The 19,951-nt window shown below is 43.1% G+C and overlaps 1 protein-coding gene across 1 annotated transcript; it reads right to left on the bottom strand.

Annotated features, from left to right (window-relative positions):
- Positions 1–2,162: 2,162 nt before the first annotated feature.
- On the bottom strand, positions 2,163–16,230 carry LOC144025909 (uncharacterized). Its single transcript, XM_077532310.1, has 3 exons — positions 16,135–16,230; positions 2,976–3,106; positions 2,163–2,273 (listed from the first exon to the last, which is right to left on the bottom strand). Exons 1-3 carry the CDS (start codon positions 16,227–16,229, stop codon positions 2,173–2,175), a joined length of 327 nt encoding a protein of 108 aa, XP_077388436.1. The 5' UTR covers position 16,230; the 3' UTR covers positions 2,163–2,172.
- Positions 16,231–19,951: the final 3,721 nt, after the last annotated feature.

Genomic DNA, 19,951 nt, shown 5'->3' on the forward strand with positions numbered 1-19,951 from the left:
GTTGTTGTCTGATAAACATGGTGAAGGGTAAGATATAAACTAGAAGTGGAGAACACAATAATAATGTGCAGTGCTATTCCGGCCATCAGTTTGGCAGTCCCAAATGTCCAGATGTTAAGTCATGCTTTCTTTTTTCTCAAAACACTTGTGTCCAAAGATTGTACAAAACAAAGTCTTTAAAATAATGATTATAAGCGACCGCCTCTTACTGCATACATGACTCTGTTTTATTCTTTTGATTTACAATACACACAACTTTATTAGTTTCCTTGAGTGGTAATTTTCTCCAAGCCTTTTCTTGTATCCGTCTACCAACCCGCAGAAAATCAAAACTATTCAAAAACGTGCGCAGATGGATTCAGTCTGCGTCAGGGTTAATATAGTTTGGGAATTTTCATTTTTGTTAGTTTTGATTTTAATTTAGTTTAGTTTTAAGGTTGGTTCTGTTAGGTTTTTTTTAATTAATTTGAGTTATTTAATAAATGCTTACTTTTAGTTTAATTTTAGTTAGTTTCAGTATTATTATTATTTATTTTTTTTAATGTGTATTATTTGTGTGCCATATTTAATCAACACAATGGGAGCGACATCATCTGAAGGTGCTTTTCTATTGGCTGCTGCGAGATGGCATCACTTCTGTGTGACACACTTTCAATCGCTCTTATTCCGGTTAATATCAAAATAAATCTACTTGAAATCACATTTAAAATCATCTCCAAAGGCTCATGCATTTACCGTATTTTCCGCACTATAAGTTGCATCGCATTATAAGGCGCACCTTCAATGAATTACATATTTTTAAACTTTTTCCATATATAAAGCGCTACAGTAGAGGCTGGGGTTACGTCAATTAGATGGTGCTGTGCTAAAGGGAATGTCAACAAAACAGTCAGATAGGTCAGTCAAACTTTATTAATAGATTACAAACCAGCTTTCTGACAACTCCATTCACTCCCAAAATGAATAAAACAGCTGTTTTATTATTTTCTCTGAGGTAAAGTAGTATTAGCTAGCTTTCAAAGATGGCGGGATCTTCTGCGCATGCATGTCACCGTTTATGCAGGGTCAACGATAGCGCCTTGACAGCGAGACCTGTTGCGGCTCAATATTGATCCATATATAAGGCGCACTGGATTATAAGGCGCATGGTAAGCTTTTGAAAAAATTGAAGGCTTTTATGTGCGCCTTATAGTGCGGAAAATACGGTAATTAATTGCCAAAGACTAAAACAAAGGACATTTTCACTAAAATTAGAGTTAGTTTTATTTCATTTTGTAAACGTAAATTGTAGTTTCAGTTAGTTTTCGTTTTTTTTTTAAAGTTTTTGTTTTTATTTTGTTAACAAAATAATTTTTTTAATATTAAATTTTAGTTATTTTGTTGGTTTTAGTTCACTAAAATAACCTTGATCTGCATGCAGGCAAGGTAGAGGTGGAAAAGTGATAGCCAGGTACTTCACTCCGCATCACCTGCTGTGTCGTGCAAGCAGTACTCTGTGAGAGGAGTTTAGGCTGACTGTGTTGAACACAGCCACAAACAGATTCCCAGCATAGAGCACTTCACTGCAAGTGTTCCAGAAGAAAGAGCAGCCCTGTGTTGACTGCATCATCCTGTTGCCAGATCGGCAAACTGCAGGGGGTTCAGCAGATGTGCTGTGATGTTCTTCAGGTGCTTCGACATGATGCACTCAATGGAAATGGTGACAACAGATGTCAGAGCAACCATTGCAGTCGTTCAGTACTGCAAAAACACGTCTGCTTAATATGAGATAAAATACACTAATTCTTAGTGTAAATTTACTAGAAACAAGTGAAATTATCTGCCAGCGCAGTAAGATAATTTTACTGACTTAGATTTTTTGAAATAAGAAAAATGTGTAGCTCTATATTAATCTTAAAATGAGCTTAAAACACTTATTCTAAGCAACAAATAAGGAAAATAAATTTTTAAAATAAGCTGTATGCACTTATTCTAAGTAACAAAAACAAGCAATTAAATCTTAAAATAAGCCATAAACACTTAATCTTTTTTGTTTTTTCAAAGCGTAAATCACTACTAAAACAGAGCATCAAGTGTCACTCTTTATTTGTACTTTTAGTTGACTGTCAAGCAGGGAGATGGCACCATTTTTTTTCTTTTTTGAGAAAGAAAAAAAAAAGGATGGCACCATTATTAAATACATTTGGCTTGACTGAGCTTGGGATTGAACCCACAACCTCCATGTCTGAAGTTAGACACTCTACCACTAGACCACAGAGCTGTTAGCCTGTTCACTGGAAAGAGGGAAAATGAGGTTAGTAAGTATGACCAGGAAATGGCTTACAATAAAATGCAACAGTATGTTGTAGGGTTGTTTTAGCTTATTGTGCATAAAAATTAACCAATTTTAAGATTTACAAACTAAGTGAGAAATGAGACAAATAATCTTAAAACAAGATTGATAATCTTGGAAATTCTGCTCTTGCAGAGTATATAATTCTCAAAACAAGACAAAGAAGACTATGGCTTGATATAAACATTCAAGTTTAGGTGAGATATCTGATTTTATTTTTTTTATTTTTTTTAGTGAACATAGACTTAGAGCATTTTAGCTTATTATGAATGAAAATTAACTAATTTTAGGATTTAAAAACTAAGTAAGAAATAAAAGACATATAATCTTATAACAAGATTAATAATCTTAGAAATTCTGCTCTCGTATAGTAAATAATTCTCATAACAAGATCAATAAGACTTTATGGCTTGATATAAGTGTTTAAGTCTAGGTTAGATAGCTTAGATTTGCAGTGAGTCTCGGATGATCGCGACACATTTTGGGGAGGATGGGATTCAATCAAACAAAAATGACACAGTGGGGGATATTAACCCACTGTGGATGTAAAGGACCCTTCCACTTTTAGCAGAGTGTGACTGACAATGCAGTACCTCCATATGGGCCAAACACTTTAGTTCAGTCCACTTGGTTTTTTATGTACCTTGAATCAAACCTGGTTCAAGTGTTGCAGCAACTCGCTCTGCCACAGTGTCTGTTGCTTTGTTGATCTTGCAAACCTGCAGAGACTCGGCTGCATGTGAGCATGCGCATTGACTCAGCAGCTTCTCCATCCTGCAACACATTGGCAAATAGAAAGGACGTGCTTACTGGCCAATTCATTGGTCTTCCCACACAATTTTTATGTGAGCTCAAAAATAGACATTTCCTTTTATGAGGAGCAAGAGGAAGCGCATAGCCAATTCATTGGTGTTCCCCTTGGACATGATCTTTGCCTTTCTGTTTTCACACTTCATTTTCTCATGCTAACTTGTAAGAATCACTTTCCATCAACCATATTGCAAGCAGAACCTCACTTGTGACATTCTTTAACTATTTTTCTTAATCTTTGGCTTCATATTTCTTAAACACTCCCACAGCTTCTCTGACTTGTTGAACATGTAAAAATGTATTACATCAGAATTTTTTGTTGTGCATGGACCTGACGCATGTTTCCAGCCACCTATTTTCATTCAAAAAAGAAGTGCGAAAATAAACTGGAATGGAAACGGTATAATTTCATAGGGACGCACCTGAAATTCATATAAACAGTTCACGTTTGGAGGGTGTGGATTTTGAAGCGCATCAAAAATATGAAAAGTGCTACCACGTTGCCTATTTGAGCAGATATTAAAACACACGTAAATACTGTCACTCACACACAAAAAAGGCAGTTGATGATAAAGTAAGGTATACTTGAGGGCATGAAAAAAAAATAAAAAAAAATAAATATATATATATATATATATATATATATATATATATATATATATATTTCTGGAGTCAGATGCGTATTTAGCCTATTTTTTGGGGGGTGCTTCAGTACCCCCACAGTGAACAAATGCACCCCTAAAATTTTAGAGTATATGTATGTAAATATATTTTTACCGTGTGCTGTTTTTAAAGTCGCAGTCTGCCGGTTTGACTCTGGAAAAGGCACTTTTTTTAAATACAGGATTTAAACAAACAAACTACTTCTCAATTTACAGATCAAGCCTTGTCTTCATTTCTGGTGGTGATTTTGTCCTAAATTCCCCCACCGCACCCCCAGCCTGTATTTTGACATTTTGTGTTTGTTTTGTAAACAGCGGGACGTTTCTGTGGAAAGACAGTGTTTACACCCCTCCAGCCAATCGCAGAACAGGGGGGTGGTGTGTCGCAAACGGGGCGAATTTGCCGGCTGCGTGACATCACTCCTGCGGCAATTTGAAAGCACGCACAGATTTTTTTTTCACTCACTCATTCACACATGTAAGCTTCTGTGAGTGAGTGCGTGAGTGAGTGCATGAGTGCGTGAGTGAGTGAGTGAGTGAGTGAGTGAGTGAGTGAGTGAGTGAGTGAGTGAGTGAGTGAGTGAGTGAGTGAAAAAAAAATATGCGTGCTTTCAAATTGCCACGGGAGTGACGTCACGCAGCCGACAAATTCGCCCGGCCCCGTTTGCAACACGCCTCCCCCCGCTCTGCGATTGGCTGGAGCGGTGTAAACACTGTCTTTCAACAGAAACGTCCCGCTGTTTACAAAACAAACACAAAATGGAAAAATACAGGCTGGGGGGGGGTTAGGACAAAATCACCACCAGAAATGAACAGAAGCCCTGATCTGTAAATTGAGAAGTAGTTTGTTTAAATCCTGTATTTAAAAAGTGCCTTTTCCAGAGTCAAACCGGCAGACTGCGCCTTTAACAAGCTAGAAACGTATAGCTATAATATATAAACCATAGTTTAAAAGTAATATTTAAACCACAAAAATACAGTATACCCCCCATTTGATTGAAAATGGTTTGATCCACCTCGACTCATCCCACCTGTGCTTTTGCTTACAAGCGCAGTCGTGTGGAGCCCGTCGTCCTCCAGAGTCCAGTCACGGTATGTTTGTCTAGATGAGTGAAAGTGTTCCTTACTTTTACCAGGATATGTGAAAAGTTTCTTACCTTCTACCACTCAACACCAACACATTATTTTTATTACTACTGTTGTCTGCTTTTTTGCTCCTTAATCATATTGATAATTGCTAATGGGGAAAACAAGTTTTCATGTCTCTTTTGTGCTGCTATTGGCTACCTTATTAACATGCGTGTGTTTGTCTGCACAGAAAAAAGTAGCCTCATGGAGTATATCATGGACATAAGATTGTTTTTCAGCAAACAAAAGTTCAATTTTTTAGTATTTGCATTAACCCGTAGGCAGTACTGGGACCCATTTTGGGCTTTTTGGTGGTTCTGACCAAGTCATTATTTCAAAATAAGCTACTGCCTACGGCTACAGACAAGATGTAAAAAGGCAGAAACAAACAGTGCTAAAGTCAATTTGTTTTGTTAATATTTTATGTGATGTGTGCACTTCACCCATACACAAACTTGTACATGCATTAATAATTATTTTTATTTTGTAGATTCTAGCACATCTCTTTTTTGATGTTTATGTTAATGTATATAGGACAGACAAGTATAGTAAAAAAAAAAAACAGTCTATATGAAATTAATTTGTGTTAATATATTGTATATTATTGTATATTGTATATTATATATATTGTGTGTTTCATTGAAAATAACATTTCAAAAACAAGTCCAAGGTCCATTTTTGTTAATTCTCACTGTAAACTGTGGGGAGCTGGTGTACTCCAGAAACATGCATACTCTTAATGTGTTTGTTGAGGAGCTGTTGTATCAAAAATAGTACTGATGCCCTTCCCAAGAAATTACAGTTGGGATATGTTTATATTTTAAGTCATTTTCTCCTTTGCATAACTTTTATTAGATTCACTAATACTCACTGACTCCCCATGCAATTTTTGGAGCGGGAAGTACCCTCAAAACACGACTAATTCTCTGACTAAAGGATGAGGGTGGGGTTCGGGGGGGAATCAATTCAGGAGTGATGACCGAGACATCAACAAAAATACCCAATCCACTCATCCACTGCAAAGTAGCAGATGTTAAATTTGATGCCCTTATCAATAGGTTTAAAGGGTTCATCAATACCTGTAAAAGTTTTAATAGTCCCTTTCACTATCTTTTCTAAACTCATCTTGTCTGTTGTTGTTGTAGTAGTTGTTGTAGATTTGTGGTACAAGTGTGGTCGCTTAATGTGTTAAACTTGCATCTAAATGCACCACTGTATTGTTACATGACATGTAGTCCGGTATGTGCGTAATTGGAAACTGTAATTTTATTATATATTTTTTAAAGAAAATACAGTGGGACCCTTTTGTTCCAATCAAAACAAATTTCAATTGTAATCTGTTTCATGTACAAAACACTCTAATAAAACCTTAATTATTTTGACAGGCAATAATGACAGTATATAGTCTCATTTATTTCTATGATGAGCAACAAACAAGCGATGAGCTTGCGGAGGATGGGAGAATAGAGGCCAGTCATCTTATATAAGGTAAACACAGCTATTTGCAGTCGCACTTTGGTTTGTCTCCTATTATTACTGCTGATTTATTCTTTTTGTTGGTTGGGGATTGTGCTGGACAGGGAAATATGTACTCTTTTTTTTTTTTTTTTTTTTTTTCAGTCAAACAAAAGAGCAGGTGATATACTTATACTTAGGCCTTTGGTAAGGACCAACCTTATGTGAAATACCCACCAGCAGAGCTAACATTAAGTGAAATAGACATATTGTTGATGTTCCAAAATGGCAGGCTGGGCAGACCCAACAGTTTTCATTTGTTTCGTTGTACCCAAATTCAAAAAGGCAGACTTACTGGAATTCAAGACTCTGACTTCTTCTTCAAGACTTCTGGTTTTATAATCTTCATCATATTTCACTGGTAGACTTACACAGTGGGAAAAAGTAAAAAAAAAAAATTAAAATAAAATCATTAATAATAAATTAACGGAAAGAAAGAAAAAAAGAACTTAGTTGCAGTACAATAAGATGAACATTAATTTACACATTTCAGTTTACAGTCCACTTAAAAAGGAGTTTCCTTCCCACTTACAGACATTATACAATCGTGCCTCTATGTCGTGACAACTTCACATAGATATCAATTTCAACTTTCAAATCCTTAACTCATTTCCTCCCAATAATGTGTAAATACGTTTTTTTTTTATGTTTTAAGTGTCCCAAAGACGTATTTATACATTTTTTGTGTGTTTTTTTGTTTTTTTTTATGCTAGAGCATACAGAAGGCTTTGATGCAACTGCAAAGAACGGTTGCAGAAATGGTAGTTATTACACAAACGGCCAGTAGGTGACAGCAGAGCAAAGGAGATCAACCAGGGCCATGTAGAAAAAAAGCTCAATTACTTACAATTTTAAATAGATTTGTGAAAACTGATGAAACTTAGCTCTCTTCTAATGCTAATTGCTGCAAAACGGAAACAGATAGAAACATACTGTTTTTTCTGATGAAAGAGGAGACTTTAATCTTTCTTTTGATTGGTTCCATGCTTTTATAGCAAAAGAACACAATATTCTGTGGGCCTTGCTAAATCAGTCAAAATCCAGTAAAACAGTTGGGAGCGAACGGGATTGCTTCTGTCAAAATGGCTGAGAGTGAATGAGTTAATTAAGGACATCCAATAATAATACCTTTATAATAAAATGTGGATCATTTACTATTCAGAGAATGCATCTAAAGAAAAATATACACAACCAAAAATCACCTTTTCAAGGTCCCATGCTATCTTAACCCATTTTTCCTCACTGTTTTATGCATAACATAGGTCAAAATCCGTCTATGTGATTGGTTGTTTGCATGCAAAAGCCATTGAAAGGCAACTAACAGATTTGAATTTGGCGCCATTGTGACCCATGATCCTGACTTAATCAAGTATGTGTCCACCCTCACGGTTACTCCACACCCACTCAACCCGTAAAAATTACTGACGGCTACAATGCACCACTGTTTCAGGTGCCAAGTTGCCAACCTCAGAGGAGTTGAGGAAGAAACTGCTTCAATTGATTTGTGAAGCATTTTCGGAACCCGAATTGTGCTGCAGTCTGCACATTTTACGGGAGACGGCTTCCTCAACATAGGCTTTCACACACACCACAAACACATTTCCGAGTTTTAATTAAAACTCTTTTACTGCCGCACGTATGGAGCCACAACACTGTCAATAAGATTTGGTATTGGAAAAAAAAAATGTGATTGTAGAAAAAGCTGCAGTGGCATTGAAACAAGTATTGGCATTGTAAAACAAGAATTGGCATTGTAAAAGGTTGTATTGAAAAATAAAATACAAACATTGAAAAAACACTATTTTCTTTAACCATACTTTTTTTTATTATGATGTCTTTTTCAATGCCAATCAGCAAATTTTTTTTACGCTTTCTCTTTTTTTTTCGAGTTTCACGGTTTTTCAGTTTCAACTCGCTGGGTTTCAGTTTCACTTCTCCTTTTTTCAGTTTCAACTTATTGACAGTGTTTTAACGTGGAGGGGGGAGGGTTCAGGGGCGGGGTTAGGGGCGGGGCTTTGAGCGCGTGAACACGCTAACAGCCTGCAGAGAGGAGGGGAAAGGAGCGCGGCCTCTGGCGGCTAAAGGCAATACTGTACCGAATTCCTTGTGGCAGATTGTCCGAGAGACTCATGGATAAAAGCTCACCTGGAACTCCTAAACCGTCTGTAAGTCTGTGTTTTCTACATATAACCTTGTGGCGTTAAAACCGCCATGTTTGAAATTACTTTATGCATCATGTCATGCTACACTACACCACCCCAGGTATCCAACCATGAAATTTTAATGATTTTTTAAAATCAGCAATAATAGTTGACATTTCAATTTTCAAGGGAGTTTTATTATGAAATGCAACATCAGATTTTGTTCAAAGTACTTTGGTTGGATACCTGGGGTGGTGTAGTGTCCCTTAGAACTGGTCTGGTCCTGGGATAACAAACCGTTAATTTTTTATGATTCTTTATTTTAAGCCCTAAACCAGGTGTTGAGCAGCTTTTATTTTGAAGGTGACCAACGCAGCGGCATGTCGGCATCTTACCATAATGCACAGTATTAAAAATCGTTGGGGCGGCTGGCTTGACTTCGTCTTTTCGAGTGGAGGCTGGCCTGACCGCAGTCCGAAATTGACAGTCTCCTCTTCCTGCTCTTTTGTTAAAACAGTTGGGGCGTTCGGTAATGACAATGCCCAAGCCAGCGTCACAAGTTATTTCTTTCTCTTTCCCATAACACTGTACCCTCGTTTCTTACAAAACTCCTTTAAAAAAATTTCACTTTACAACGCTCAAAGTAATCGAAATCTGCGTTACACGCCGCCATGTTTACCGAGCTGGGTAAACATAACCTTTGACCGGGACCAGCATGCCTTGCGCGCGCTTAGATTCCAATTCGATTAGCATGACATGATGCATAAAGTAATTTCAAACATGGCGGTTTTAACGCCACAAGGTTTTATGTAGAAAAACACAGACTTACAGGCGGTTTAGGAGTTCCAGGTGAACTTTTATCCACGAGTCTCTCGGACAATCTGCCACATGGAATTCGGTACAGTATTTAGCCGCCAGAGGCCGCGCTCCCTCCTCTCTGCAGGCTGTTAGCGCGTTCACACGCTCAAAGCCCCGCCCCTTACCCCGCCCCCGAACCCTCCCCCCTCCACTTTAAAACACTGTCAATAAGTTGAAACTGAAAAAAGGAGAAGTGAAACTGAAACCCAGCGAGTTGAAACTGAAAAACCGTGAAACTCGAAAAAAAAGAGAAAGCGTAAAAAAAAAATTGCAGATTGGCATTGAAAAAGACATCATAATAAAAAAAATATGGTTAAAGAAAATAGTGTTTTTTTCAATGTTTGTATTTTATTTTTCAATACAACCTTTTACAATGCCAATTCTTGTTTTACAATGCCAATACTTGTTTCAATGCCACTGCAGCTTTTTCTACATGACATTTTTTTTTTCCAATACCAAATCTTATTGACAGTGTTGTGACTCCATACGCACGTTACTATAAAAATAAATAAAAAAATAAAAAAAATAAAAAAAATACTAGTACTTTAATACGTCATCCTTGAAATCGTTCTATTTCTACAGATTTCGTCATTTTGCATTGTAATTTCATACACCAGCAGCCCATTGAAAAGAGATACAATGCTGCCATCTGCTGGCCATAGTTAGTGAGTGTTTTTGATTCCACAACCCATTTACCAGGCAGCGCTGCACTTAGACGTTGCACTGCCCATTGATAAGAAAAAAATAAAAAATAAATGTAGTTGAAGTCATTTACCGTTTATGGGGGCATATATTGTGATTTTACTAATCGTTATTAAACTTTTTCTTTTTTTTCCCCTAAAAGATTTCAGAATTGTTCATTCTGTAGTCTTACCGATTCAACGTCTTATCATCATTGCTCTTTTTTTTTATTTTATTTTTTTTATGTGTGTATGTGTGCGTGCGTTTGCGTGCGTGCGCGTGCTTGTACGTGCAAATACGTATAAATTTATACTCATTAATTCACCTAAAACCTTATAAATATCCCATTACCCTTCGCCTTAACCAGGTACTTCAGAGTCTTGCCAGAGTCGTGAGGTTCAAATGGTCAGGAGACCAGAGAAAAGGTCAGAAAAAAAAAGAAATAAAGAGAAAAGAAAGATAAATCAAAGTGAAATCCAGCACCGACCAAACACTTCCTGCCTTCTCCATGGTTACAAAATCAAAGTCTTACGCCAACCCCGGAAGCCTCTAAATTCCAACAAATTAACGAGATCTCAAGAGACCAGAGGAAAAACTAAAGAGAGGAAGGAGGGAAGGATCGATGAGGCAGAGTGAGATCCATAGAAGCCAGTACCTCCAATCCATCAAAGTGAAATCCAGCACCAACTAAACCCCTCCTGCGTGGTTACAAAACCAGAGTCTTATGCCAACCCCAGAAACCTCAAACTTCCAATAAATTGAGATCTCAAGTGACCAGAAGAAAAACTAAAGAGAGGAAGGAGGGAAGGATCGATAAAGCAAAGTGAGATCCACAGACACCAGCACCCACTGATTCAAGGGGCTGTGGGAGGGAGAGGCAAATTCTGTTTGAGTTTCAGTAGATGCTGGTGCGATGGATCTGGCATGCATAAGGACCACCACCAAAGAAAGAGGCCGTCAACCGCGGTCCAGCAGAGCGAGCACTGCCCCCCCCCGGAATCCCCAGGCCGCGGCAGCACCAAGGCCACCCCCACGCCACCCGAGCGGACACTGGTCGGCGAGCCGACCCAGACGCCCGGAACACCCCCGCCCCAGCCCCCATCCCCCCACGACCCCCCCGCACCCCACCCAAACCCGCCACCCGCCACGACCCAGGCCCCGCCCCCCCGCCCCCCAAGCCCCCGAACACACCCCGACCCCCAACACCCAACCCCCCACACCTCCACCTCCCCCAAACAAGCCGCCAACCCCCCCGCGAACCCCGGCACCGGGCAGCAGTGCAGAGAGGGAAGACGTGCCCACCCCACCTCCAGCCGTGCGAAAGGAACACAGCGGCGGGAGGGTGGATGCAGAGAAGGAAGCACCGGGGGAGAGGCGGAACACCAGAACACCGAGCCCGGTGGGAAGAGGCCCCGGTCGTCACGCCAGCGTACTAGTGACACCTAACCCTGTTACTGAGTCCGCCAGCTCGCCGACTGGCGAGCTCTACCCTTACACCGTGAATGTGGCCCCACCCAGTGTATATACAAGTGTGTGCGTGTGGTGCATTAAAATTGGGAGCAGGTGAGTCGGAGCAGAGGGAAAAAAATTCCCCTTTTCCGATACACCCGCATCCCCCCCAAAAAAATGAATATGTATATGTGTGGTGCATTAAAAAAGGAAATGGAGGGACAAAGTGGTGGGGCAGGGACACAGATGGGGGGGGGGGGCCACAGCGCTGCCAGGCACTGCAGTCCATCCCCCCTGATGGCTCCCCACCCCAACACACCCCTCCCCTTGGACATGAAGTGCATTAAAATTGGAGGGGAGTTGAAGGGTGAAGACGGTGTTTCCACCCTTCCCCACCCCACCAAGAAATGTGTTGTGTGCCCTATGTGTATATTTACAAGGTGTATAGTGCAAAACTAGTGAAGTGAGTAAGAGGAGCGACCAGCGGGGCCTCACCCAACCCGGCGGGTGGAGGTGGCACGCGCCGCCGGGCATGGAGCAGCGGACCGCGCAGGGACGGCACCGCCCCGGGCACCAGAGAAAGCACCCCAACACCGCACCCCACAGGGGGCCCAGGGAGCGGCCAAGACGCAACCGCCACCGAGCAGACAACGGTGGCGGGGGGGGGGGGGGGGGGGGGGGGGTGTAGAGCTACCCCCGCCCGACCACGGGGGACGGCGTCAAGAAAATTGACTAATTAGCATGCAGTAACACCAAGTGTTGATGCTTAGTGCCCACTAGAAATAAATCTTAAGGAGTTAGTGAGTATAGTGTCGTATAGTGTGGTGTGCTCGAGCCCACTAGCAGCAACTAGGTTCCTGACTATATAAAAATAAAAACAATCAGATACAAAATACCAAATACAGAAGCAGCGAAAACAGAAGTTGTAACGATGTGGTGGCTCTCGTTAACAGGCAGAATCTAGGCAGGATTAAATTGCCAAATTAGGATTAAAATAATCTATGTACATAGACCATATTTGTTTAAATCTTGATACTTGATTTTTATTTAAGGCAGAGATTTTTTCCATTGAGATATAATTTATTAGTAAGTTTAACCAGTGGTCGATATTTAGAGATTGTTTATTTTTCCAATTGACAAGGATTATTTTTTTAGCAATAGTAAGGGCTATAAGTATAGATTGAGATTGTTTACATGGTAGCTCAGTTATTGTTAAGTCACCTAGTAAATACAATCTTGGAGATAAAGGAAGCCTACAGTTTAATATATCAGCGAGCTTTTCCAAGATTTTAGTCCAGAAATGCAGCACTGGAGTACATGACCATAAAGCATGAAGATAAGTATCGGCAGTGTTTTGTGAGCACTGGAGACAAATGTCGGAGTCAGAGAGTCACATTTTTTTCATCATATATTGTGTAATATATGTTCTATGAAGTATCTTATATTGGATAAGTTGCAAATTTGTCTGTTTGGTCATTTTAAATACATTTTCACAGATTTGGGTCCAAAAGTCTGGTTCCGGAACTATAGACAAGTCTTTTTCCCATTTTAAAGTCGGTAAATACGTTTTATTTGTGTATAAAAATAACTTATATATTTTTGATATTTTCTTTATTGTTGTTGGAGAAAGCTTTATAATATCTTTAGCTAAGACAGGCAGTTGGAGCGTATCCTGAAGTGTTGGGATTTGTTTCTTAACCATATTTTTAACTTGCAGATAATGTAAGAAATTTCCGTTTTTTATTTCATATTTTTGGACCAAGTTTGTATACGATATAAACTTATTATCTGAGAAAAGATGATGAAGGTGTGTAATGCCTTTCTGCTCCCATAAGCTTAAATGGAACAACTGATTATTAAGTTGAAGGTCGGGGTTATGCCAAATGGGAGAGAGCCCACAGGGCGCCAATTGGGAGTTTGTAATTTCTAATGCCTTCCACCAGGCAGGGTGGCGGCTATCATTGGGTTTTTAAAACAATTATGTCGTTTTATTGATTTTGTAATAAAGAGTAAATCGAACAGTCTAAGATTATTACAATCCTTCTGCTCCAATTCCAACCAACAGTTAGTATCTCTGTTGGGTTGTGTCCATAGCACAAGATATTGTAGTTGATTAGCTATATAATAGTACATAAAGTTTGGTGCCTCTAAACCTCCTTTAGATTTACTTTCCTGAAGAGTAGATAGACGAATTTTGGCTTTTTTTTTTTATTCCAATAGAATTTTATGATAGCAGAGTCCAGCGATTGGAACCAGTTAGACGTAGGTTTAAATGGAATCATTGAAAATAAATAATTTATCTTTGGTAAAACTTTCATTTTTATAGTAGCTATCCGTCCTGTTAAAGAGATCGGAAGATTATTCCAGCGCTCCAGGTCACTACGGATGCTATCCAATAATGGTAAAAAATTTAAAGAAGTTAATTCAGTTAACTTAGGTAAAATTTTAACACCTAAGTATTTTAAATTACCTGTAGGAAAGGAGTAGTGTGGATCCTGACTTGTAGGATTCCATGAATTTTCTGTAATAGGTAATAATGTTGATTTTGTCCAGTTAATAGAGTAATCTGATAAGTGAGAGAATGTAGTTATTAAGTTTATTGCTTCCCCTAACGAGATAGCAGGTTCTTCTAAATAGAGTAATATATCATCGGCATCTAGATTAATTTTATGTTCTATTGTCCCGGAGTGGATTCCTTGGATCCGTCTATCCTGACGTATAGCTAATGCAAGCGGCTCAATAAATATAGCAAATAATAAAGGAGACATTGGGCACCCTTGTCTTGTACCCCTTTGTAGAGTAAAACTCTGTGATGTAATCCCATTAGTAGTAACTGTAGCTTTAGGAGAATCATATAATATTGAGACCCATAGAATGAATGACTCCCCGAAGCCGAATTTATTTAAGACAGCAAAGAGGAAGGACCAGTTAACTTTATCGAAGGCTTTTTCTGCATCCAGCGAAATAACAACTACCTTTTTATCATACCGCTGTGACATACTAATCAAGTTAAAGAGCCTCCTAATATTATTAGTAGAATGACGACCTTTAATAAAACCTGTTTGATCGCTATGAATAATTGTCGAGATTAGTGTCTCTAGTCTAGATGCCAAGGCCTTAGCGATAATTTTAATATCGGTATTAATTAGTGATATCGGACGGTAACTTGACGGGAGGGTGGGTGTAATGAGTAACTATAGTTCCTAATGAACCGACGATAAAAGTTGGCGAAGCCCAAAAACCTCATGCAACTGTTTACGAGTCTTGGGGCTCGGCCACTCGACCACGGCCCGTGTCTTAATCGGATCTGCTCGCAGTTGCCCCCCCTCAATAATAAAGCCCAGAAATTGAACCGACGTGGAGTGAAATTCACATTTCTCTGCCTTAACGTAAAGTCGGTTCTCCAAAAGGCGCTGGAGAACCAGGTGAACATGTTGTCGGTGCTCATGCTCGTCTCGCGAGAAGATTAGAATGTCATCTAAATAAACGAAGCAAAAAACATCCAACATGTCCCGGAGGACATCGTTGATCAGGCACTGGAACACCGCTGGAGCATTAGTTAACCCGAAAGGCATGACGCAATACTCGAAATGACCTAGGGGCGTCTTGAACGCGGTCTTCCATTCATCTCCTTCTCGTATTCGAACCAAGTGGTACGCACTTCGCAAATCTAACTTAGAAAAGATTCGGGCGGACTGTAACGGAGCGAAGGCAGAGTCCAACAGCGGAAGCGGGTACTTATTCTTTATCGTGATGTCGTTCAATCCCCGATAGTCGACACATGGACGAAGGGTCTTATCTTTCTTCTCAATAAAGAAAAACCCCGCCCCCACGGGTGATTTAGACGGACGGATCTGACCGTTGGTCAGCGAGCTCGAGATATACTCCCGGAGGGCTTCTTGTTCAGGCTGAGATACTTGATATAGGCGTGAACTCGGTAGTGGCGCATTGGGAATCAGCTCAATCGCACAATCGTATGGTCTATGGGGCGGCAACGCCTGGGCACGGTCCTTACTAAACACTTTTCCTAAGTCATGATACTCCTTCGGTACTTGATCGAGGCTAATCGCTTCGGGAGCCGGATGTACAGGCACCGCGATTGTCCCTTCTGCCGACCTTAAACAGTGGGCGTGGCAGAAGGGACTCCAGTTTTCCAACGCGGGCTTATCCCAATCGATGTCGGGATTATGGGTCTTAAGCCACGGGAGACCCAATACTAGGGGAGCAGCACGGGAAGGCATAACAAAAAAGCTCCTTTTCTCGACATGATTCCCCGAAAGCCTCAAAGTCAGTGGACCAGTAACATGTCGAACCTGCGCCAGTAACCGCCCATCGAGGTCGAAAACCTCCTTCACCTTCTCTAATGGTTCCACCGGGCTCCCTAACGCCTCTACCACACACGGATCGACGAAGCAATCGTCGGCTCCCGAATCTATGAGAGCCCTAATCTTAAGCTTCATGCCGCTCTCGGACAACTCCCCCGACAATTCTAACCGTCGAATATCTCGGCCAGACCTAATCGGCGGGCTCGGTTCGGTTCTCCCCGGTTGGTGCTTACCCTGGTTCAAGTCCGTTCCGAGCCCCTGGGTCTCGTCGGCACGTCCTCCCAGTCGGGTGGTCGGTCGCGTCCGGCGTGCTGGCTTCGTCGGGCATGCAGCCACCTGATGCCCTGGTTGCCCACAGTAGAGGCAGGCTCCTGCGACCCACCGACGGCGGCGCTCCTCGTGGTGCAGGCGTCCACCTCCGATCTGCATGGGCTCAGACGTGCGGTGGTCAGCGGCCGGCCCCTGCCGCTCACAAGCACGCTCTCGGTGCCGTTCTCGTAAACGGTTATCCAACCGGATGGTTAGATCGATAAGTCCTTCAAGGGAGTTCGTATCGTCACGGACCGCCAGTTCATCTCTAAGTACCGTATTCAGTCCACGACGAAAAACACTTCGCAACGCACAGTCCTCGAATCCGCTTTCAGCGGCCAAAATACGAAATGCAATCGAGTAATCAGCGACAGACCTTTCCCCTTGAACTAAATCTAACAACCGGCCTCCGGCCTCTCTCCCTTTGACAGGATGGTCAAACACACGTTGAAATTCAGAAACAAAATTCGGGAAAGAGGACCGAAGGTCCGGTCGAGAGTTGCTCACCACCATCGCCCACGTAGTGGCTTGACCAGACAGGAGACTCATAATAAAGGCTATCTTGGACTGATCATGAGCATAGGTATATGGTTGATGGTCGAAAACAAGAGAACACTGATGCAGAAACTGACCGCAACCTCCAGGCTGTCCATCATAACGTGACGGGTGGGGCAAAACGGGTTCCCTAGGTGTGCCGGGAGTGCCGACATGGCTGTGTCTATTCGCGGAAGTTCCGGGTTTGGCACCTCGCGAGCACCGAACTGCAGGAGCCTGGCAAACAACTCCTCACATCGGTGAGCAAGCCTGCCCACCACCTCCTGGAGACCGGCTAATGCAACTTCGGTTTGCCCGACCCGTTGCCCCTGGCTGGCCAACGCCTTTCCCACCTTCTCTGAGTCTGCAGGATCCATGGTCGGATTATTCTGTAATGACTCGATCGAGTCGATAAAGAATAGATCCCAAACAGGCAGGCTCAGAGGAGGAAAACAATCTCGATTTATTGCTTTTGACAAACCGATGGCACAAAGCTTGCTCGCAGGCAAGACAACGGAATTTGCAACGATGCCCCTGCACACAGGCGAGGGACACGTAAGTAACAGAAGACACTTGCAAAAGGCAAGGAGGAATTGGGAAACACAAAACTCCCGCAAAAGGCAGGGAACACGAATGTAACAAAAAGCGCTTGCAACTGCAAGGAAAACTAACATAACCAAAATCGCTTGCAAACGGCAAGGAGAACTAACGTAACAAAAAACACTTGCTAACAGCAAGGACAAGAAAAACATAACTCACTTGCAACCGGCAAGGACGACACGAAATGTACACGGAATCAATCAACACGAGTATATCAAACAAAAGGCGACGCGGAAACACACACGTGAATACAAGTAAACTAAAGACGACGGCAGATTCAAAAAACTTTTACCAACAGGAAAACGCGGAGAACACTTGGACACGGAGGTGAGCAAATAATAATCCGACCACGTGCTGTGTTCCTCGGAGTCCTTTTAAAGCCTTGATTGTCAATGCGCTGCAGGTGCGGAGCTGGGGAACGCCCCCCTCGTTGCAGGCACTGGAACACACACACATACACAAGCACAACAGGCTGAGAACCGAACCATGACAGTACCCCCCCCTCAACGGACGCCCCTTGGCGGACCACCTGGTTTATCAGGATGAGCAGCGTAGAACGTGTCGAGCAGAGACGGGTCAAGGATCCAGGAGCGGGGGATCCACTGGCGCTCCTCAGGTCCATAGCCCTCCCAGTCGACCAGATACTGGAAGCCCCGGCCCCTGGGCCTCGAGTCCAAGATTTCCTTGACCGTGTAGACAGGGTCCCCATCAACCAGCCGGGGAGGAGGCGGAGCCGGCGCGGGAGGATTCAGTGCGCTGGTGGTCACAGGTTTAAGGAGGGAGACGTGGAACACAGGATGCACTTTGAGGGAAGAGGGTAGCCGGAGCTTCGCTGTGACAGGGTTGATCATGGCAAGAATCTCGAACGGACCAATGAAGCGCAGACCCAACTTCTTGGCGCCTCCAGCCAGCCGCATGTCCCGGGAGGAAAGCCAAACCCTGTCCCCCGGCCGGTAGGCCGGCTCCGGCCGCCGCCGGCGGTCCGCTATTTCCTTGTTGCGGACCGCCGTGCGGGACAACGCAGCACGTGTTTCCCGCCACACTTTGTGGGCCCGACGCAGGTGCTGCTGGACTGTGGGAAGTTCTATGGAGCCCTCCTGCGAAGGGAACAGGGGTGGTTGGTACCCGTAGGCCGCCATGAATGGCGAGCGTCCAGTAGCCGATGAGGGCAAGGTGTTGGTGGCGTACTCAATCCAAGGAAGGTGTGTGGACCATGATTCGGGGTTGTTTAGGCACACACATCGGAGGGCCGCTTCTAGGTCCTGGTTGGCCCTCTCTGTTTGGCCGTTGGTCTGTGGGTGATATCCCGATGACAAGCTCGCTGTGGCTCCCAGCAGCTTACAGAACTTTTTCCAGACCTGGCAGATGAACTGCGGTCCACGGTCTGAGACCAAGTCCACGGGTATTCCATGAAGCTTAAAAACATTACGGGTGAGGAGGTGCGCCGTCTCCCAGGAGGACGGCAGCTTGGAGAGAGCGACAAAGTGAGTCATCTTAGAGAATCGGTCTATCACAGTCATAATCACCGTGTTCCCCCGTGACCTAGGGAGACCAGTGATAAAGTCCAGTGAAATATGGGACCACGGCCGCGATGGGATGGGGAGAGGCCGCAGTAGTCCCACCGGAGGCTGGTGGGAGGATTTCCCGCAAGCACAAGCGGTGCAGGCCTTGATAAACTCCGTGATGTCTTTTTTCATCTCCGGCCACCAGAAACGTTGGCCGATGAGGGCGAGAGTTCTGTGAATTCCGGGGTGACAGGCGATTCGTGAATTGTGACCCCACTGCAGAACCTCTGCCCGCAATGGGTCCGGAACGAATAGTCTCCCGGCTGGGCATTCCTCCGGGACTGTGATTCCCACCAGTGCCTCTGTGACCTTCTTTTCCACCTTCCAGCATACGGCACCCACAAAACAGTGTTCCGGTAGGATGGGTTCCGTCCCAGTTTCGGGAGTAGTCACGTCATGCATTCTAGACAGAGCATCAGGCTTCTGGTTCCGGGACCCCTGGCGATAGTTCACGACAAAGTTGAATCGGGTGAAGAGTAGGGCCCAGCGTGCCTGTCGAGAGTTGAGTCTCTTTGCAGACCGGAGGTACGCCAAGTTCTTGTGATCGGTCATTACTTGGAAGGGTTCCTTGGCGCCCTCCAGCCAGTGCCTCCATTCCTGAAGTGCCAGGACTATCGCCAACAACTCACGATTTCCCACGTCGTAGTTCCTCTCAGCCGGACTCAGTCGCCTGGAGAAGAAGGCGCAGGGGTGGAGCTTCCCGTCTTCTGGCGACCGCTGGGACAGGACCGCCCCCACTCCTGAATCCGACGCGTCAACCTCGACCACAAAGGGGACATCAGTGTTAGCGTGGATCAAGACTGGTGGATTTATAAACAACTGCTTTAGTTCGGTGAAGGCCTTTTCGGCGCTAGGTGACCACCTGAACGGAACTTTACTCGACGTTAATTTTGTGAGTGGAGCGGCCCGTAAACTATAGTTCCTAATGAACCGACGATAAAAGTTGGCGAAGCCCAAAAACCTCATGCAACTGTTTACGAGTCTTGGGGCTCGGCCACTCGACCACGGCCCGTGTCTTAATCGGATCTGCTCGCAGTTGCCC

The sequence above is a fragment of the Festucalex cinctus genome, chromosome 9 (assembly GCF_051991245.1).
Source record: "Festucalex cinctus isolate MCC-2025b chromosome 9, RoL_Fcin_1.0, whole genome shotgun sequence".
NCBI lineage: Eukaryota > Metazoa > Chordata > Actinopteri > Syngnathiformes > Syngnathidae > Festucalex > Festucalex cinctus.

What these genes read in the sequence shown, in the direction of transcription:
- LOC144025909 (XM_077532310.1), bottom strand. Translation starts at nt 16,229, where the DNA reads ATGCCCGACGAAGCCAGCACGCCGGACGCGACCGACCACCCGACTGGG. An exon ending in CGGAACGGACTTGAACCAGG is followed by an intron (nt 3,107 to 16,134) that starts GTAAGCACCAAC and finishes AATGTGTTGCAG; the next exon opens with GATGGAGAAGCTGCTGAGTC. An exon ending in TGAACCAGGTTTGATTCAAG is followed by an intron (nt 2,274 to 2,975) that starts GTACATAAAAAA and finishes CCCTCTTTCCAG; the next exon opens with TGAACAGGCTAACAGCTCTG.